The sequence below is a fragment of the Triticum aestivum genome, chromosome 4B, assembly GCF_018294505.1.
Source record: "Triticum aestivum cultivar Chinese Spring chromosome 4B, IWGSC CS RefSeq v2.1, whole genome shotgun sequence".
Taxonomy (NCBI): Eukaryota; Viridiplantae; Streptophyta; class Magnoliopsida; order Poales; family Poaceae; genus Triticum; species Triticum aestivum.
In genome coordinates, this window is record NC_057804.1 from 547303951 (window position 1) to 547319209 (window position 15259).

Here is a 15259-nt window from a genome sequence, read left to right on the forward strand (position 1 = left end):
AATACTTATCTCTACTGTACTTCATCTGCTCTCCTCTTCGGGGGAAATCTCAACACGGCTCCCAGGTAGCATGCTCTTTGATCAGATAAATTGTGAAAATGATGCCACTTGTAAAAATAATAAATATTTTATTATAGCAAGACCATCTATGCTTACTTTGTGAAAGAGGTGAAGAGATGATCAAATATCATATCATCTTCTTCTTCATAAAGCGAGGATTGATGCTCTTACTACAATAGAAGTAGTTTATTGCATATGGCCTCTCTGCTATTTAAGAAGATCAGTGAGCCTCTCGCACGGAGATGTGGGACTAAACCACATCATTCAGTATGGCGCTGTGGTCAATGGGGGGGGGGGACGCTCAGGCGCAGGCGTCTCAGTCCATCAAGGCGACCGATGCAACACTTAGAAGGGAGAAGGCTTCTCAGATTCACAAGAAAAGTCCTACCTTAGAGCAACTCTAATATATCCCTCAAATTTTAGAGGAGGGTACGACTGTGTAGTCCTCATCGGCTTGCTCCGCCGCAATGCGCTCGCGGGCCTCCCGATCTTCCCTCCCCTACCATATGTTGGCCATCCGCGAGTCGATAGGTTCCAACCGTGACAGCCCCCCCGAGAGGAAAGTTGTGGCGGCCGTCGGCATCATGCAGGCGGGCCGACATGATGTTGGATTCACGCGCCTCCTGCTCGGTGAAATGGAAGGATCCGATCCATGTCTTCTTGTGGGTATGCCGTCGATTATCTCGGTCGTTCCCCAACTCTACCGCTGCACGCCGATGTATTGCTTCAGTGGCGGCAGTGGCGGTGAGAGGTCGAAGCTGGGAAGGCGGGCGTGGGAGCAATAAGCACCGTCGTGTCCATGAGCCTGGGACCGCTTGTGTCGGCGCAGATCTGCGTTAGGAATGTGCGGAGGGGAACGAGGACGGTGGAATCCGGCCATTGTCGATGGCGGCCGGCGCCGGAGAGGATAAGGGCGAGGTTGGGTGGCGGGGATTGGGGGAGTAGAGGCAGAGAGGCGAAGTCAATTTTTACTCCATGGTCACGAGGTCGAGCATATTTAAGAGTCACGCACAGCTCGGAGTAATTTTTTTTACCCCACTAATGATCTTGGGGTTTTGGCTAGGTGCCGAGAAGGAAAATCTAATTTCTGCCTACTCCTCTAACCCGTTATTGGGGATAGGTTAGAGTTGCTCTTAGTTGAGCTTTGAATCACTTTATTTAATTACATTTCAGACAAATGCTCCTATTTTCGAAACTCCTGTTAAAATTTCTACGCAGGAAATGATACCTTTGCCTTCCATGCACGAAACCCTCGCTCCGATCTAGAAGGAGATCGGCACATGCTATCTGGAAGAAAGACCGAGATCCAGGTTGTGGACGAAGGTACGAGGGGCATTCCATTGCGCGTTCACAAGAGCCATAAGTCAAGGTTTCTCCGGCATGAGCCATGAGCCACAACCGTGAAAAGGTCAGCACTCAGCAGGCCACCAACCCAAGCCCGGCCGTGTATGACCAGGTACGTACTAGTACTGGCTTTTGTTCAAACGCACATGACTATTCAACCCCAAAATCCAATATCCAAATGCCACTCCACCAACCCATCTCGCTAGGCGCTTGGTTGTATATAAAGCGCACGGCAGCACAAATACAACCGCAACCCAACCCCCGCTAAGCATCAGCACAATCTTGCCTTCTACATCCTCTGCTTTGCATTCCTCCTTCCAGTTCCAACCGCAATCAATGGCCGCCATGAAGATCACTCTCCTTGCCGTGGCCACAATCTCGGCAGTCTTACTGGGCACCGCGTCGGCGGCGACCTACGGTGTTGGCGAGCCGGGCGGTTCGTGGACCCTCAACACCGACTACAGCAACTGGGTGTCCAACAAGAAGTTCCACCCGGGTGATGAGATCATCTTCAAGTACTCCCCCGCGGCGCACGATGTGGTCGAGGTCAGCAAGGCTGGCTACGACTCCTGCAGCACCGCCAGCGCCATCAACACCTTCAAGTCCGGCAACGACGTCGTCCCCCTCAACGCCACCGGCACCCGCTACTTCATCTGCGGCATCACTGGCCACTGCAGCCCCACCGCCGCCGCCAGCATGAAGGTCGTGATCGACGTCGTCCCGAGTTCCTCCTCACCGTCGTCACCCATGCCGGCTGCCGGTCCGGACGCGAGCAACCCGCCGCCACCCTCCTCTACCGCATCCTCTGTCGGGGCCACAGCAGGATTTGGCCTTGTCGTCCTACTGGTCGCCAGTCTCATGGTTTAAAATGCATATTTCAGCCAGCTGCATGCCGCACGCACATATGAGCTTACATATTGTTTGACTGGTTATTACTGGGGAATACATACATGTATTATTGCTTAGAGCGAAGATGTGAGAACTACTTTGTAAGTTTGTATCTCTCACGTTTGTATGTAATCTACTGGCCTTTAGGCATTTCATATTGATTTTTGAGGTAAAATTAGTAAAGGTGCGTCAGTGCATGCCTAGCCAGAGCAAAGTTTTTTTGACGGGAAGGCCTTCATGACTAGCTTTATTAACTCAAATTAAACTTACATCATCTGCTAACAAAGGAATAATAAAGCTAGGAGGTGTATCCGACCACAAAGTTGGTGGATTACTCCTCCCAAACCTAGCTAGCTTTGACTCCCTGTTACAATGTTCAACAAGTACCTTCCCGAAATTAAAAAGTAGACTTCGACATTCATTAAGTATTGGTGCTGCAATCATTGAGTAACCCTCGTTCAAATTCAACGCCTCTACCACGGTCACATTATGAGTTTGGACAATTATGTTGGCACACCCAAGGCTCTGAATGAGCATTAGCCCTTGACGCGACGATTCTGATTAGACCGAGACCACATCGGCTACATGCTCCATGCAAGCAGTTGCTGCAGCGACAAAACCTCCCAAGTGATCACGTACCACAACTCCACATGAAGCAGAGTTTTCCTCATCAGAAAAGGATGCATCCACGTTGTTTTACTCTTAATCGTCCTGAAACTGAAAGCGAGGTACGCATTCGAAAGCAAGAAGCCAGACTTTTAACACTGACACTTGCGACAGGGACAGAAAAAAATTCAATAATATCGATTTGTCATGAATTTTCTTAAGCCTCTCATATTATGTTAGTACATCCGTCCGGAATAAACAATCGCTGAAATGAGTGTTCAAGATTGTCAATCCTTCGTGTGCGAGCAAGAGAGTAAATTCGATGGGCGACTCCGCTGGCGCTTTCGCGGGCACCTCCGCCGCCTCTGCCTCCGCGCCGCCGGCGCCCCTCCCCGCCCCCTCCCCGCCGGCCTCTCCAGCCGCGGCCCCGCCGCCGCCCTCCGCGCCGGTCTCCCCGGCGGCTCCCTTCCGGTGGGCTGACTGCGCGGAGGACGCGCCGTTCCCCCTCCCCCCTCTCCCCGGCTCCCTCCACCCCCCGCTCCTCCCGCCGGCCCGTCCTGCCCCGCCAGCTGGCTAGCTCAGCCCCCCACGTGAGGGGCTCTGCTCCCGGCAGGCGGGCGCCGCCGCCGTCCCCTCGGCGCCCCGGAGCCCGGCTCGGGTGCCGCCTCCCCCCCCCCCCCCCCAAGGTGTGGCCTTGGCCGGTAGGGCTCTCCGCCGCCGCCGCGTGCTGGCCTGGGGCATGGCCGGGCGCGCCGATCGGGGCCCCGCCCGCTCCTCCTGGCGCCGGCCGGCGGTGGGGGCCCGGCCGCCGGCTCCTCCTTCCCCCCGCTGTCCCTCTCCCTCCCTCCCCTCCTCCCGGTCCCGTCGCCACGCCCGGCGCCGTACCGGCCGTTCATAGCGCATTTCGGCTCCTCCGGGCTCCATGTGCAGACGGCCCGGGTCGCCCGGCCCCCTCCCGCTGCCCTCGCCGGTCCGGCGCCGGCGGCGGCGCCGCTGGCCGCTTCCGGTAGGGTTTTCCCCTCCACCCCCGCTCTCCCCCGCGACACAGGCCACCCGGCGGGGCTTGCTGGGCTGCTGGGCCCCGGCCCATCGCGCCCGGTGGCCCCTGCGCGGCCCACCGCGGGTCGCCCCCCCTTCCCTCGCAGGCCGGCCCAATCTGGGTGGACCAACCTCGTGCCCTAGGCCCAGCGGAGGGGGCATCTGCTTGATTTGGCCTCCCCGTGGTCTCCCTCTGCCCCCGTCCCTGTGCGCCGCCTCCTCCTCTCCCCTTCCCCGTCCCGCTCCCCTGCCCACCTCCACCCCTCGCCTCGCTCCTCCGACGCCCCCTGCCGCTCCCCTCCATCGTCCGGCCGGCCAGCTCCCCCTCCCCTGCCCGCTCCCCTCGCCCCGTCCCTCCCGGCCCCCGCCGCGCCGCGGTCGGCCATGCCGCGGGAGTGGAATGACCCGGCTCCCCGGGCGAAGTGGAAGGCGGGAGACCCCCCCCCCCCCCCGCGACTCGTCCCGCCCCTCCCCCGACTCCCTCCGGCGGGAGGAGGAGCTCCGGCGCGAGCTCCGGGAGCTTCGGGACGGCCGCCGCTCCCCCTCCCGCCGTGATGACCGGGCGCGGTCCCAGTCACCGCGGGCGTTGTTGGGGGACTGGCGCACCCGTCGGCGCTCCCCGTCGCCGTCCCATCGTCGGGAACGCTCCCCGTCACCCTCCCGTCCGGCCCGGGTCGGCTCGCCTCGCCCGCGGGACGGTATCCTCCCCACCCCGGACACTCGCCGCTACGTCCTCCGCACGCGGCCTCCACTGGGGCTACAGCCCCGGCTCCGGCTCATGGTGGTGGCACCTCCTGCGGCCGTCCTGGGCCTGCCAAGAAGAAGAAGCACCGGGGTGTCCGGCTCACTCCGGCCATGCCACCCCCCGCGGGTCCGGGAGCCTCCTCCGCTCCGGGCCCCGTCTCCGATCTCCCTCGCCCCCCATGCTTCAACTGTGGGGTGAGGGGGCATTCTCAGGTTGCTTGCGTCAACCCCCAGTGCTGCTACCTCTGCAAGGATCCCGGCCACCCCGCCATTCTGTGCCCGGATAGACCGGTGGTTTCGGAGCTCATGATGTATGGGCATGGGATCGAGGGGTTGGGTTTCTTCCACCTCGAGGTCCTGGACGCCCCTCCTCCGTCGCCCTCCGTTCAGGCGATTGTCACGGTCGTTGATGGGGTGGCGTCCCCAGAGATGATCGAGGCTGAGCTCAACCACCTCTACCGCCACCAGTGGGACTGGGTGGTAACCCCCACAGCCGGTCACATCTTCTCCGTCGTCTTCCCCGACTCCGTCAGCTTCGGCTACGCGACGCGTAGTGGCCGGATCACTCTCGCGCTCAACCAGCTGGTTGTCGAGATATCCGAGCCAGTACTCGATGCTCAGGCCGTGGCTGTCCTCGACACCGCCTGGATCCTCATCTCCGGTCTCCCCGATATTGCGCGGTCCGAGCTCGTCATCCGCCAGATGTCTCGCCTCTTGGGCAAGGTGGTGGTGGTCGACGAGCTCTCATTGCGCAAGGAGGAGGAGGTGCGGGTCAAGGTCAAGTGCCTTGACTCCTCCAAGCTGCGCACTTCGGTCCGGGTCTTCTTCAACGACCAGGGCTTCGACCTCAGGATCGCCCCCGAGCCTCCCAACCACGTTGGGCGTCCCCGCTTCCTCGACGTCGGCCCCCCTGGTGACAACCCGAGGGCCGGCGGAGACTACCACGGCCACCGCCGCTCTCGTTCTCACCGCTCGGATGAGGAGGGGGCGTCCGAGGACTCCCGTTCCCCATCCCCCTCGCCCCCCCTCCGTCTGCGGGGGGCAAGGGCCGCCGGGCCGCCTCTCGCCCCCCGGTGGATGGCCCGCCGATCTCTGACGTGTCGCCATCCGAGGGGAGCGACATCTCCAGTGTGGGCCTGGTGGTCTGCCCGGCCTCCTCCCCGCGCTCCCCCACCTTGTCCCCGCCACCTGTGCTGGCCCCGGTCGGCCTGCTCGGCGGCCTGCTCTCCGACTCTTCGGCGGCGCCCGCGGATGGGGGGCGCCTCCTGTGGTTGCCCCCCCACTCCGGCTTCGCCTTCCCCCGTCGCTGTCTCCTCCCCGCAGCCTGACGCTCCTCCGGCTCCGTCGTCTCCACGGGCTCCCTCGGAGGCCTGCTCTTCGGCCCCCAGTGCGCCTCCTCCCCCTCTGGCCGCACCATCACCCCCGGCCCAGATCTTCCTCGGCTGTGCTGGGTCGGGACTGCTGCCCTCCCCTCCGTCGTCTCCTAGGGCGGGGGCGACCCGGATCATCACGCCTCTAGCGGCCCAGCCCCCCCTCCCCGGTCTGCCGCCTACTCCCGTCGCAGTCGGTCGGCCTCCTCCCCGGTGGTGGCCTCCCGCCGGAGTGCTCGGCTGGACGCTGCCCACCCTGAGGGCAGCCCGGCGCTGCCCATCCCCGAGCGGGCGGAGCTCCGCGCTGCCGCCCGTAACCTGGAGCCAGGTACGCCCTCCATTCCCCCCTCTGCTTCGTCTTGTTCTTTCTCTGCGCTTGAGTCTGTTTCGCTGGGTCATCCCGCCAAAGTGGCCTCCGACTCCGCGATCATTTTCCGAGGGGAAGTTGGCCCCCCTCTCGCCCAGATCGCGGCCATCAAAGCCCATGAGGTTCTCGATGGGAAACCTCGTTCCCCCAGCCGCCTCTACGTCTGGGGGATCTTCCTCTCCGCCTCGGCCGCAGCCGACAGGCCCTCCTCCCTCGGTGGCCGTGCCGGAGATTCGGGGACGCACCCGCTCCCGCACGGCGGCCCTTCGTGCGCTTAGCGCTTCCTGTGTTCTGGGGTCAAGTAGCCCCCCAATGGCTCCTTAATGCGGGCCCTCTTCTGGAACATCCGCGACTTCGGCCATGATGGCCGCCGCCACCAGTTAGTGGAATACATGCGAGATGAGCACATCGACATCGTGGCTGTGCAAGAGACCATGCGTCGCGATTTTGCACTCCCTGAGCTTGACCGGCTGAGCTCTCACCTCTTTGCGTGGCACTGGCTCCCTTCTAGTGGGAGCGCGGGCCACTCGGGTGGCATCCTTTTAGGTGTGAAGGATGCCACCTTTGAGGTGGGCAGCATGGATAGGGGCGAATTCTTCGTCAGCATGGAGCTTTTCGAGAGGTCGCTCAACTTCAAGTGGGAGATCATCATTGTCTATGGACCGGCCGATCATAGTAGGTCGGCCTCCTTCTTGGAGGAGCTCCACCGGAAAATCTCGGCCGCCTCCCTCCCCATGGTTGTCGGGGGCGACTTCAACCTGCTGCGCGTTGCGGAGGACAAGAACAATGGCAATGTTTGCTTTGCCCGGATGGACATGTTTAACGACTTCATTGCCGACCTCGCCCTCCGGGAGATTGATCGGGTTGGGGACCGTTTTACTTGGACCAACCGACAAGCCTCCCCGACCCTGTCCGTCTTGGACAGGGTCCTAGTTTCCCCGGAATGGGACCTCCGATGCCCCCTAGCCTCTCTTCGCGCCATCACCCGGATTGGTTCCGACCACGTCCCCTTGCTCCTCTCCTCCACGGACGAGCGTCCGCTGATCCCCCTCGGTTCCGGTTTGAGACCTTCTGGCTTTCCCAGGCCGGGTTTACCGACGCCGTCTGTGCTCGGTGGATCGAGGCTCGGGCCCACCCCCACCCTCGGCCCCCTTCTGCTATTGACGCGTGGCACTTTTGTGCGAAGCGTGGCCGGCAATTTATGAAGGGCTGGGAGGCCAACCTGGGCCGTGACGCCAGGGAGCGTAAGAAGGCGTTGCTCACCGCGATCTAGGCCCTCAACTTTCGGGCTGACGCGGTGGGTCTCTCCCCGGACGAGTGGCTCTCCCGCTATGACCTCGAAGACCAGCTCTCCGTGATTTACACCGATGAGGAAGCCTATTGGCGCCTTCGGGGCGCTCAGCGTTGGGTCCTGAAGGGTGACGCGAATACGGCTTACTTCCAGGCGATTGCCAACGGGCGCCGTAGACGCAACACCATTCCCTGCCTTTGGGATGGGGTAACCCTCCTCCAGGACCCCCGGGACATCCGCTCGCATGTCGACGGCTTCTATCGTTCCCTCTTCTCTCCCGCTCCTTGGAGCGGCATCTCCCTCACCCCTGATTGTTGGGCCGGCGCCCAACTTGTCTCTGACGCAGAGAACGCGTCCCTGACGGCCCCCTTCTCTGAGCAGGAGGTCTGGGAGGCCATCAAGGGTATGAACTCCTCCTCTGCTCCGGGCCCGGACGGTCTTCCGGTTATTTTCTTCCAGACCTTCTGGAACGTGATTAAACCAGAGGTCATTGCCATCTTTGATGAATTCTTCGTGGGATCTATTGACCTAGGCCGCCTCAACTTCGGGACCATCTCCCTCATCCCCAAGGTCCCTAGGGCGACTGACATCCGCCAGTTCCGCCCGATTACGGTCATTAACGTGATCTTCTGGATCCTGGCCAAGGGGTACGCCAATAGGGTGACCCTGCTTGCAGATCGGATTACCCACCCTAACCAATCAGCCTTCATTAAGGGTCGGTACATCCTGGATGGTGTCCTGGTGCTTCATGAGGTTCTTCATGAGGTCCGGGTCAAGCGCCTGAAGGCGGTCTTTCTGAAGATCGATTTTCACAAAGCCTATGATACGGTTAGCCGGTCCTTCCTTAGGGAAGTCCTTCTTCGGAAGGGCTTTGATGACCGGTGGATCACGAGAGTCATGCAAATGGTCTCTTGCGGTCGCACGGTGGTCAGCATCAACGGCGAGATAGGTCCCTTCTTCCCTACCCTATGTGGGGTGCGCCAAGGCGACCCCTTCTCCCCGTTCATCTTCAATATGGTCGTGGACGCTTTGGCCTCCATTCTCGATAAGGCTAAAGACGCGGGCCACATCCGAGGTATTAGCCCCCACCTCTCTGGGGGCTCGGGAATCTCCATCCTCCAGTATGCTGACGACACGATCATCATGGTTGAAGGCTCGTAGATGGACATCACCAACCTCAAGTTCCTCCTTCTTTGCTTCCAACAGATGTCGGGCCTCAAGATCAACTTCGATAAGAGCGATGTTATGGTGATGGGATATTCCCCCGCTGAGTCTGTGGCCATTGCCAACAGACTTAATTGCCGCCTGGGCTCTTTCCCCACTACCTACCTTGGGACGCCCATTAGTGACTCGCGCCTCTCTGTCGCAGACCTACGCCCCTCCGTGACCAAGCTCCAGACCAGATGCGAGCCCTGGCAGGGGAGGTGGCTTTCCAAGGCGGCCCGGACTATCCTTATCAACTCCTCCCTCTCCAGCCTCCTCTTGTTTCTTATGAGTTTCTACAGCCTCCATGAATCTCTCCATAAGGAGATCGCCAAAATCCAGTCCCGATTCTTCTGGGCTGGCGAGCATGGCAAGCAGAAGTATCACATGGTTAGCTGGCCTGACATCTGCAAGCCCAGGGAGCAGGGTGGATTGGGCATCATGTGCTCTAAACGGATGAATATTGCCCTTCTATCCCGGTGGCTGTGGCGTATCACGCAGGGTCATGGTGGCCTCTGGCTGGACATTATCCGGAATAAGTACATGCGTGGTCAACCCCTTGCCTTCTGCCAGAAATCGGGAGGTTCTCAGTTCTGGCAGTCCCTCGTCCAGCTTCTTCCGGTGCTCCGCATTGGTACCTCGACGCTCTTCTGGTTTGATCGATTGGCCGGCGACTCTCCCTTTGCGGCCCGCTTCCCCACCCTCTTCTCTATCGCTGTCGTCCCCATGATCTTTGTTGATAGGGCCCTTCTTGACTTAGGGCGCCTCGCTTTCCGTCGGCCATTTGGGCCGGCGGAATCCGCCGCCTGGCGTGAGTTGCTTGACTGCGTTGCTCTGCATGAGCCGGTGGTGGATGGGGATCAGGATCTTGTGCGCTAGCACCTGGAGCCGTCGGGCCAGTTCTCTACCAAATCGCTATACTTGGCCATTGCCCCCTCCTCCGCTCCCCTCCCCCTATCGATGGTGTGGTCCGTCCGCGTCCCCCTGAAGATTCGCATCTTCATGTGGCAGTGGATCCGTGGACGGATCCCGTCCGGTGTGGAGGTCCGCAAGCGTAATGGCCCGGGCACTGGTATCTGCCCCCTCTGTGCTGTTCCCGAGGACTCCAACCACATCTTCTTCGCCTGCGTCTCCGCCCAGTTCCTCTGGAGCTGCTTTCGCGAGATTGTCGGTGGGAGTTGGTGCCACACCAATTTTCCGGACTTATTTGCTGAACTCCAATTGTCCCCTTCGTCCTCTCGTCACATTAGGTGGCTCGAGGTTGGGGTCCTTGCCTGGACGCTTTGGACCGTTCGCAATAAGCTAGTGATCCAGCGTACTCCTCTTCGTCGCGCTACTGATGATCTCTACAAATTCTCGGGTTTCTTGCAGCTTTGGCGGCCGCTTAGCCGCCCCCTGGATCGGGACGCCATCTCTGCCTTCATCGCCGATCTCCGCTCGATGGCCGTCCGCCTGTCGCCCCGGCCGCCGCCGCCTCCGCCGGAGCCTGACTAGATCGCCTGCACTGGGCAGGCTTTGTTTTTTCTCTTTCTTCTGGGCTTGTTGAGCCGTGCCCTCAGCGGAACCTTAATACTTTGTTGTGGTACTTGGGTGGTGTGTGTGTGTGGACCTGTTGTGGTTGTATGTCTTGTGGCGGTTTGCTTTATTTATAAAGCGGGACGAAAGTCTTTTTCGGTAAATGAGTGTTGAACTGTCGTTGAAATGAGTGTATCGTGCAATCATTTCAGCGAAGTGTTGAACGTCTTTGAAATAATATCGATATGGACTGCATACGAAACAAAATGAGTGAATTTACACTTTAAACTACGTTTATATACAACCATATGTAGTTTATGTTGAAATCTCTAAAAAGGCTATAGTTAGAAAACGAGGGAGTAGTTGTGGAGATATTATTTAGACGTCATACCAACAAACTTGGAGAAGTTTCACGGAAGGTAAGTAGGATTGAAGTGGAACACTTTCGGAAGAAAACTGGGCGACGTTCACAGCCCAAGCCCAGCGACAGAGATCTGAGTAAACTGGAAGCAGACGCTCCACCACTCCTCAGAACAGTCGCCCTTTCCCACATGGTGGCTGCCCTACAGAAACGTGCGTCTCCACCTCCGGCGTGTCGTCAGCGTTGCTCTACGTTATCAGCTCTATCTTCCACGCACATCACAACGCCGCCGCAACAGGGTAGGCAACGCAACGTCCCGGAACGGCCCTGGGCAGGTCATCACGTAGCCCATCCCGTGTTTGTTGAACATGTGTTTCCACATCCAGATCATCTCGTAGCCCATCCCGTGTTTGTTGAACATGTGTTTCCACATCCAGAGAAAAGCCATAGAAGCTCCTAAATAGGTGGTGTTTTTGAAGCTTTTACCAAAAGCCATAAAGCTCCAAAAGCACCTATTTAGGAGGTTTTATGGTTTTTTGTCCAAAATAAAAAAAGCTGCAAAAGCAGAAGCAAAAGGCCAAACAAACAGGGCTCTAGGAACGCAACCATTCGAGTTGGATCCAGATCAAATTCTACTGTACTCAGTCTGACAAACAGAACATGTGTCATATACTACCTGCGTCCGGAATTACTCTTGTATATGACAAGTAATGCCAGACGTAGGTAGTACTGACCTAGCAAATGTTTCGTTAGTCAAACAAATCGATATCCTCCCAAAACTTCCAAAAAAATAGTAAACCCTTTCCCCAGAAGCAGGAGTCACATGTACAGTAAAAGTTTTGCAGTCTAAAAATATCAACCGTGTAGTAATCAATTACTGATCTGAGCTCAACTGCTGATAAGGATAACAAATCATAATCAAAACAATGTTGACAAGTAGTAACAAGAACGTAGAACTAGGACATGAATCAATATAGGGTGAACCCAAAGAACTGCCCAACTAGAAGAGCTAACCCCATGCATACAGCTACAAGGGAAGCAGCCCAGGTCAGCTTCTCCGTTATCTTAGGTATCCTATCCTTTAGAGCCTCACTACAAGAACCTACAAAAGCAGTGTAGCTACCCATCGAAAATACAGTCCCGACCAAGAACATGCCGAGGTAGGCCGCACCGGCAAAGCGTGATGGCAGAGCAAGAGCGGGCAAGACCATCAGCAGCGCATCTGGCTGGAGGCCATGGACGACTCCGGTGGCAAATGTTGTGAAGCCAACTTTCTTCTTTCTGGGAGCAACAGCAGGGGCCTGTTGCAAGGGCTCACTGCCACTCATGTCTACACCCTCCAGAATTAGCCCTGACTCTTGGACCTCTGAAGCTTCCCGGATCCCCGTCGCGCCTATCATAAGAAGGGTCAGACCTACAACTCTTGTTCCCCAAATACGGAGAACCTCAATGTGCAAACGATCCTTGAGTAACAAGAAGAGCAGGCCAAAAATTATTTGTCCAGCATCATGACCACAGCCCCAAAGGGCACCGACTAGTCCACTCTCCAGTCTTGATCTCCCAATTGATAGTGGTGCCAATGCGACAAGATGGTCAGGCCCGGATAAGGTATGTAAGCAACCCGCGAAGAAGCCAGCCCAGCCGCTGCTCAATAACTCTGTTGAGAGGAGTCCACCGGATTTGATTACTGGTTGCAACGATGCATAGGCAGGATGGGGAATGCTAGAGTGCAAGGCACTTGCAGTAAGTGTCATAAGCAGGACAAGGGCAGCAGTAGAAGCCTGTGGAACAGAAAATATCAGTTAAATCTGAAAATAAGTGCCAAAGAATCACCAAGAAAATTAATAAGAATGGCATAAGCTGTTACGGAATAGATGCTGAAGTTCTCGTGCATGAACACAACAAAATAGACCAGAGAGCAAGAAGATCGTAATGGTTAATTGATTTCAGATGAAAAATCATGTATTCATATTTAGGTTCACAACATCATACAGTACCACAAAATACTATACCATAACTTACGTTGAATCTCAAATCTGCACATAAGCTCTGACCCTCTTCACAAATGAATGCTTCATACTTCCTTCTAAATTACTCTTTGTTTCCTCTAGCAATATAAAGACCATGTGTGACTCTGTACCTTACAAGGTCTTTAAGGTAATATATTACTGCAATATTTTTTGCATGGTCATAAAAAAGAGATTCTAGTGCCAAGAAACAGGTGCCAGAAACAGTTTTAGTTGACTAGAAATGGTTGAAGGCAATAGTTGCCCAAAGGTCGCCTGAAGCTTTGATGAGATGATGATATGCCATAATGTACTCATTTCCTATTTACTCCCGCCGTTCCATATTAAGTGTCGCTGATGTACTAAATCAGTGACACTTAATATGGAACGGAGGGAATACAAGTTTATTCATCATTGTTGTGGTAGCAGGCTTAGTCTCTACTAGTACTAAGAAACACTTTGTTTTAGATGGCTATCTTCCTTTTTCAGTTGTCTATACGTGAGCAGGCTTTTTGGGTGAGTTTGGTACCTGTGGAAACTAGTACATTCTATGTAAGCTACCTTGATTTTATTAATATGTTTCAGAAAACTCGCAACTAACATCCTAAAAACTTCCCCCGCAAAAAAAAAAACATCCTAAAAACTGGTAAAATGACTAGTTCACATGGTTAATGGTTTAATGTCTTCCGAAAATAAATTGCCAAGAGAATGTTCGTAGTGAATTTTGAATATAATAACTAAAGCTAACATCGGTTAACAACTGTCCAAGATATTCAGTGGGACTAATTATTTAAGGAGATGTGCCGTTTTAGAAGCTTAGTATTTGCAACATCATCGTTTACAGGTTCAGTGAAGTGCTGCAACACTGTCCTTATAATAGTAAGCTGCAGTTCACATGATTCTAGAAGAAAATTCTTGTTGTATCGTGCCATACATGTTTCACAGATATGATTTTAGTTACTGTTTCATTTCTTTCAGATACATCGCCTTTAACACAATTCAAATTAAAATCCAAAGACATTTCCTCCTGTTTAACACAACTATTTCCTGTGCATTGCCTCTGTCTTCCTAGGTGTAAAACTGCAAATTAAAGGCCAGCTGACACGTCATCTTTTCAACTAAAGAGGCCAAGCGACAAGACGAAGAGAATTTGAACTTGTCACCAAGCACGCAGTTTCGATTCCTCCATCTGTATAGGATCTAACTATATAATATTTTCGAACCTAGACAGAAATAAGCTTGTGTGGAAGAAGCCAGGCCAAGACGGCAAGCTATTTCATGGAAAAGGGGAGATTGCCATCTCCTCCACATGCGCATTAAATACTCAAGCTGTCAGGATCTGAGGAGTAGAATTCCGAGCAATTTCCTGGCTATTTCTTGTAGAATTTTCGTGTATAGGCCACTAGTTAGGACTAAATTCCACTACAGCGGAGCTGGGGAACCATCTTAGCAATCCTACAACCCTGAGAACCGAATATCTCTATCTGGATAAGAGAACAGAAATTTGAAATTTCTTCTCACCTTGGGGAGCAGGTTCCCGAGCAGCTTCCACGGAGGCCCAGCTGCCGCCGGCGCCACCTCCTCGACGGGCACCGGGGCAGAAGCACCGTCGTGCCGCACCGCGGCGGCGACCGCGGCGCCGAGACGCGGCGGCTGCGCGCACAGCCGGGTCCACGGCGCGGCGCTCCCAGCACCCGCGGAGGCGGGGGCAGCGCGGCGGGTGGTGAGGAAGGGGGATCTGCCCGGCAGGTGGATCCGGGGCTGGGCCGGGGAGACCGCCGTCCTGGAGATGAGCCGCTCCATGGCGCCGTGGGGAGGAGGAGGAGGAGCAGGAGAGGAGAGTCCAAGGGGGCAGAGAGAGAGAGATCGTGCCTGCCAACTTTCGGGACGGGGAGATTGGGGCCTGCGTGCGGAAGTACGGGCTGGTTGGTTGGTTGCTCGCAGCGCGCAGCACGGCACGGCACGGCGAGGCGGCTGCGTTGCCTTGAGTGTGCACGGGGTGGTTGGGGGCGGGGCTGGGTCGCGGGGGAGGTGGCGGTGGTGCGACGCGCACGTTCGCTGATGTTAGTCGCTCGTGACAAGCTTGCCACGATACGCTATACTGTAGTATAGGGTTTCTTGCGAATCAACTTGTGGTTGATTTGGTTAGGTGGACAGTGGTATTCTCAACCCACGAGGGTTCAAATCCTGGTGCTCGCATTATTTCTGGATTTATTTCAGGATTTCCGGCGATGCCCTTTTAATGGGAGGAGATGTTCCCGTCGACGACGAGGCGCCTACGATGACTTCGTAAATCTCAAGATGATATGTCGGCTCAGTCTCTCGGAGGTGCTCATAGGGGTAGGGTGTGCGTGTGTGCGTTCATAGGGATGAGTGTATGCACGTGTATATGAGCGCTTATGTCTGTACTGATGCTCAAAAAAAAGTGCTAGGGTTTCTTGATGGGGAAATGTCAAACATAGTGGT

At 56.1% G+C, this 15259-nt stretch overlaps 2 protein-coding genes across 2 annotated transcripts; one reads left to right on the forward strand and one right to left on the reverse strand.

The window, feature by feature from the left end:
* Window positions 1-1641: 1641 nt before the first annotated feature.
* LOC123095175 (mavicyanin) lies at window positions 1642-2484 on the forward strand. Its single transcript, XM_044516984.1, has one exon. The coding sequence runs from the start codon at window positions 1741-1743 to the stop codon at window positions 2269-2271; it is 531 nt and encodes a 176-aa protein (XP_044372919.1). The 5' UTR covers window positions 1642-1740; the 3' UTR covers window positions 2272-2484.
* A 9186-nt stretch (window positions 2485-11670) lies between these two features.
* Window positions 11671-14781, reverse strand: LOC123093197 (uncharacterized). Its single transcript, XM_044515106.1, has 2 exons — window positions 14315-14781; window positions 11671-12568 (listed from the first exon to the last, which is right to left on the reverse strand). The coding sequence occupies exons 1-2, from the start codon at window positions 14594-14596 to the stop codon at window positions 11756-11758; spliced, it is 1095 nt and encodes a 364-aa protein (XP_044371041.1). The 5' UTR covers window positions 14597-14781; the 3' UTR covers window positions 11671-11755.
* Between the last annotated feature and the right edge of the window lie 478 nt (window positions 14782-15259).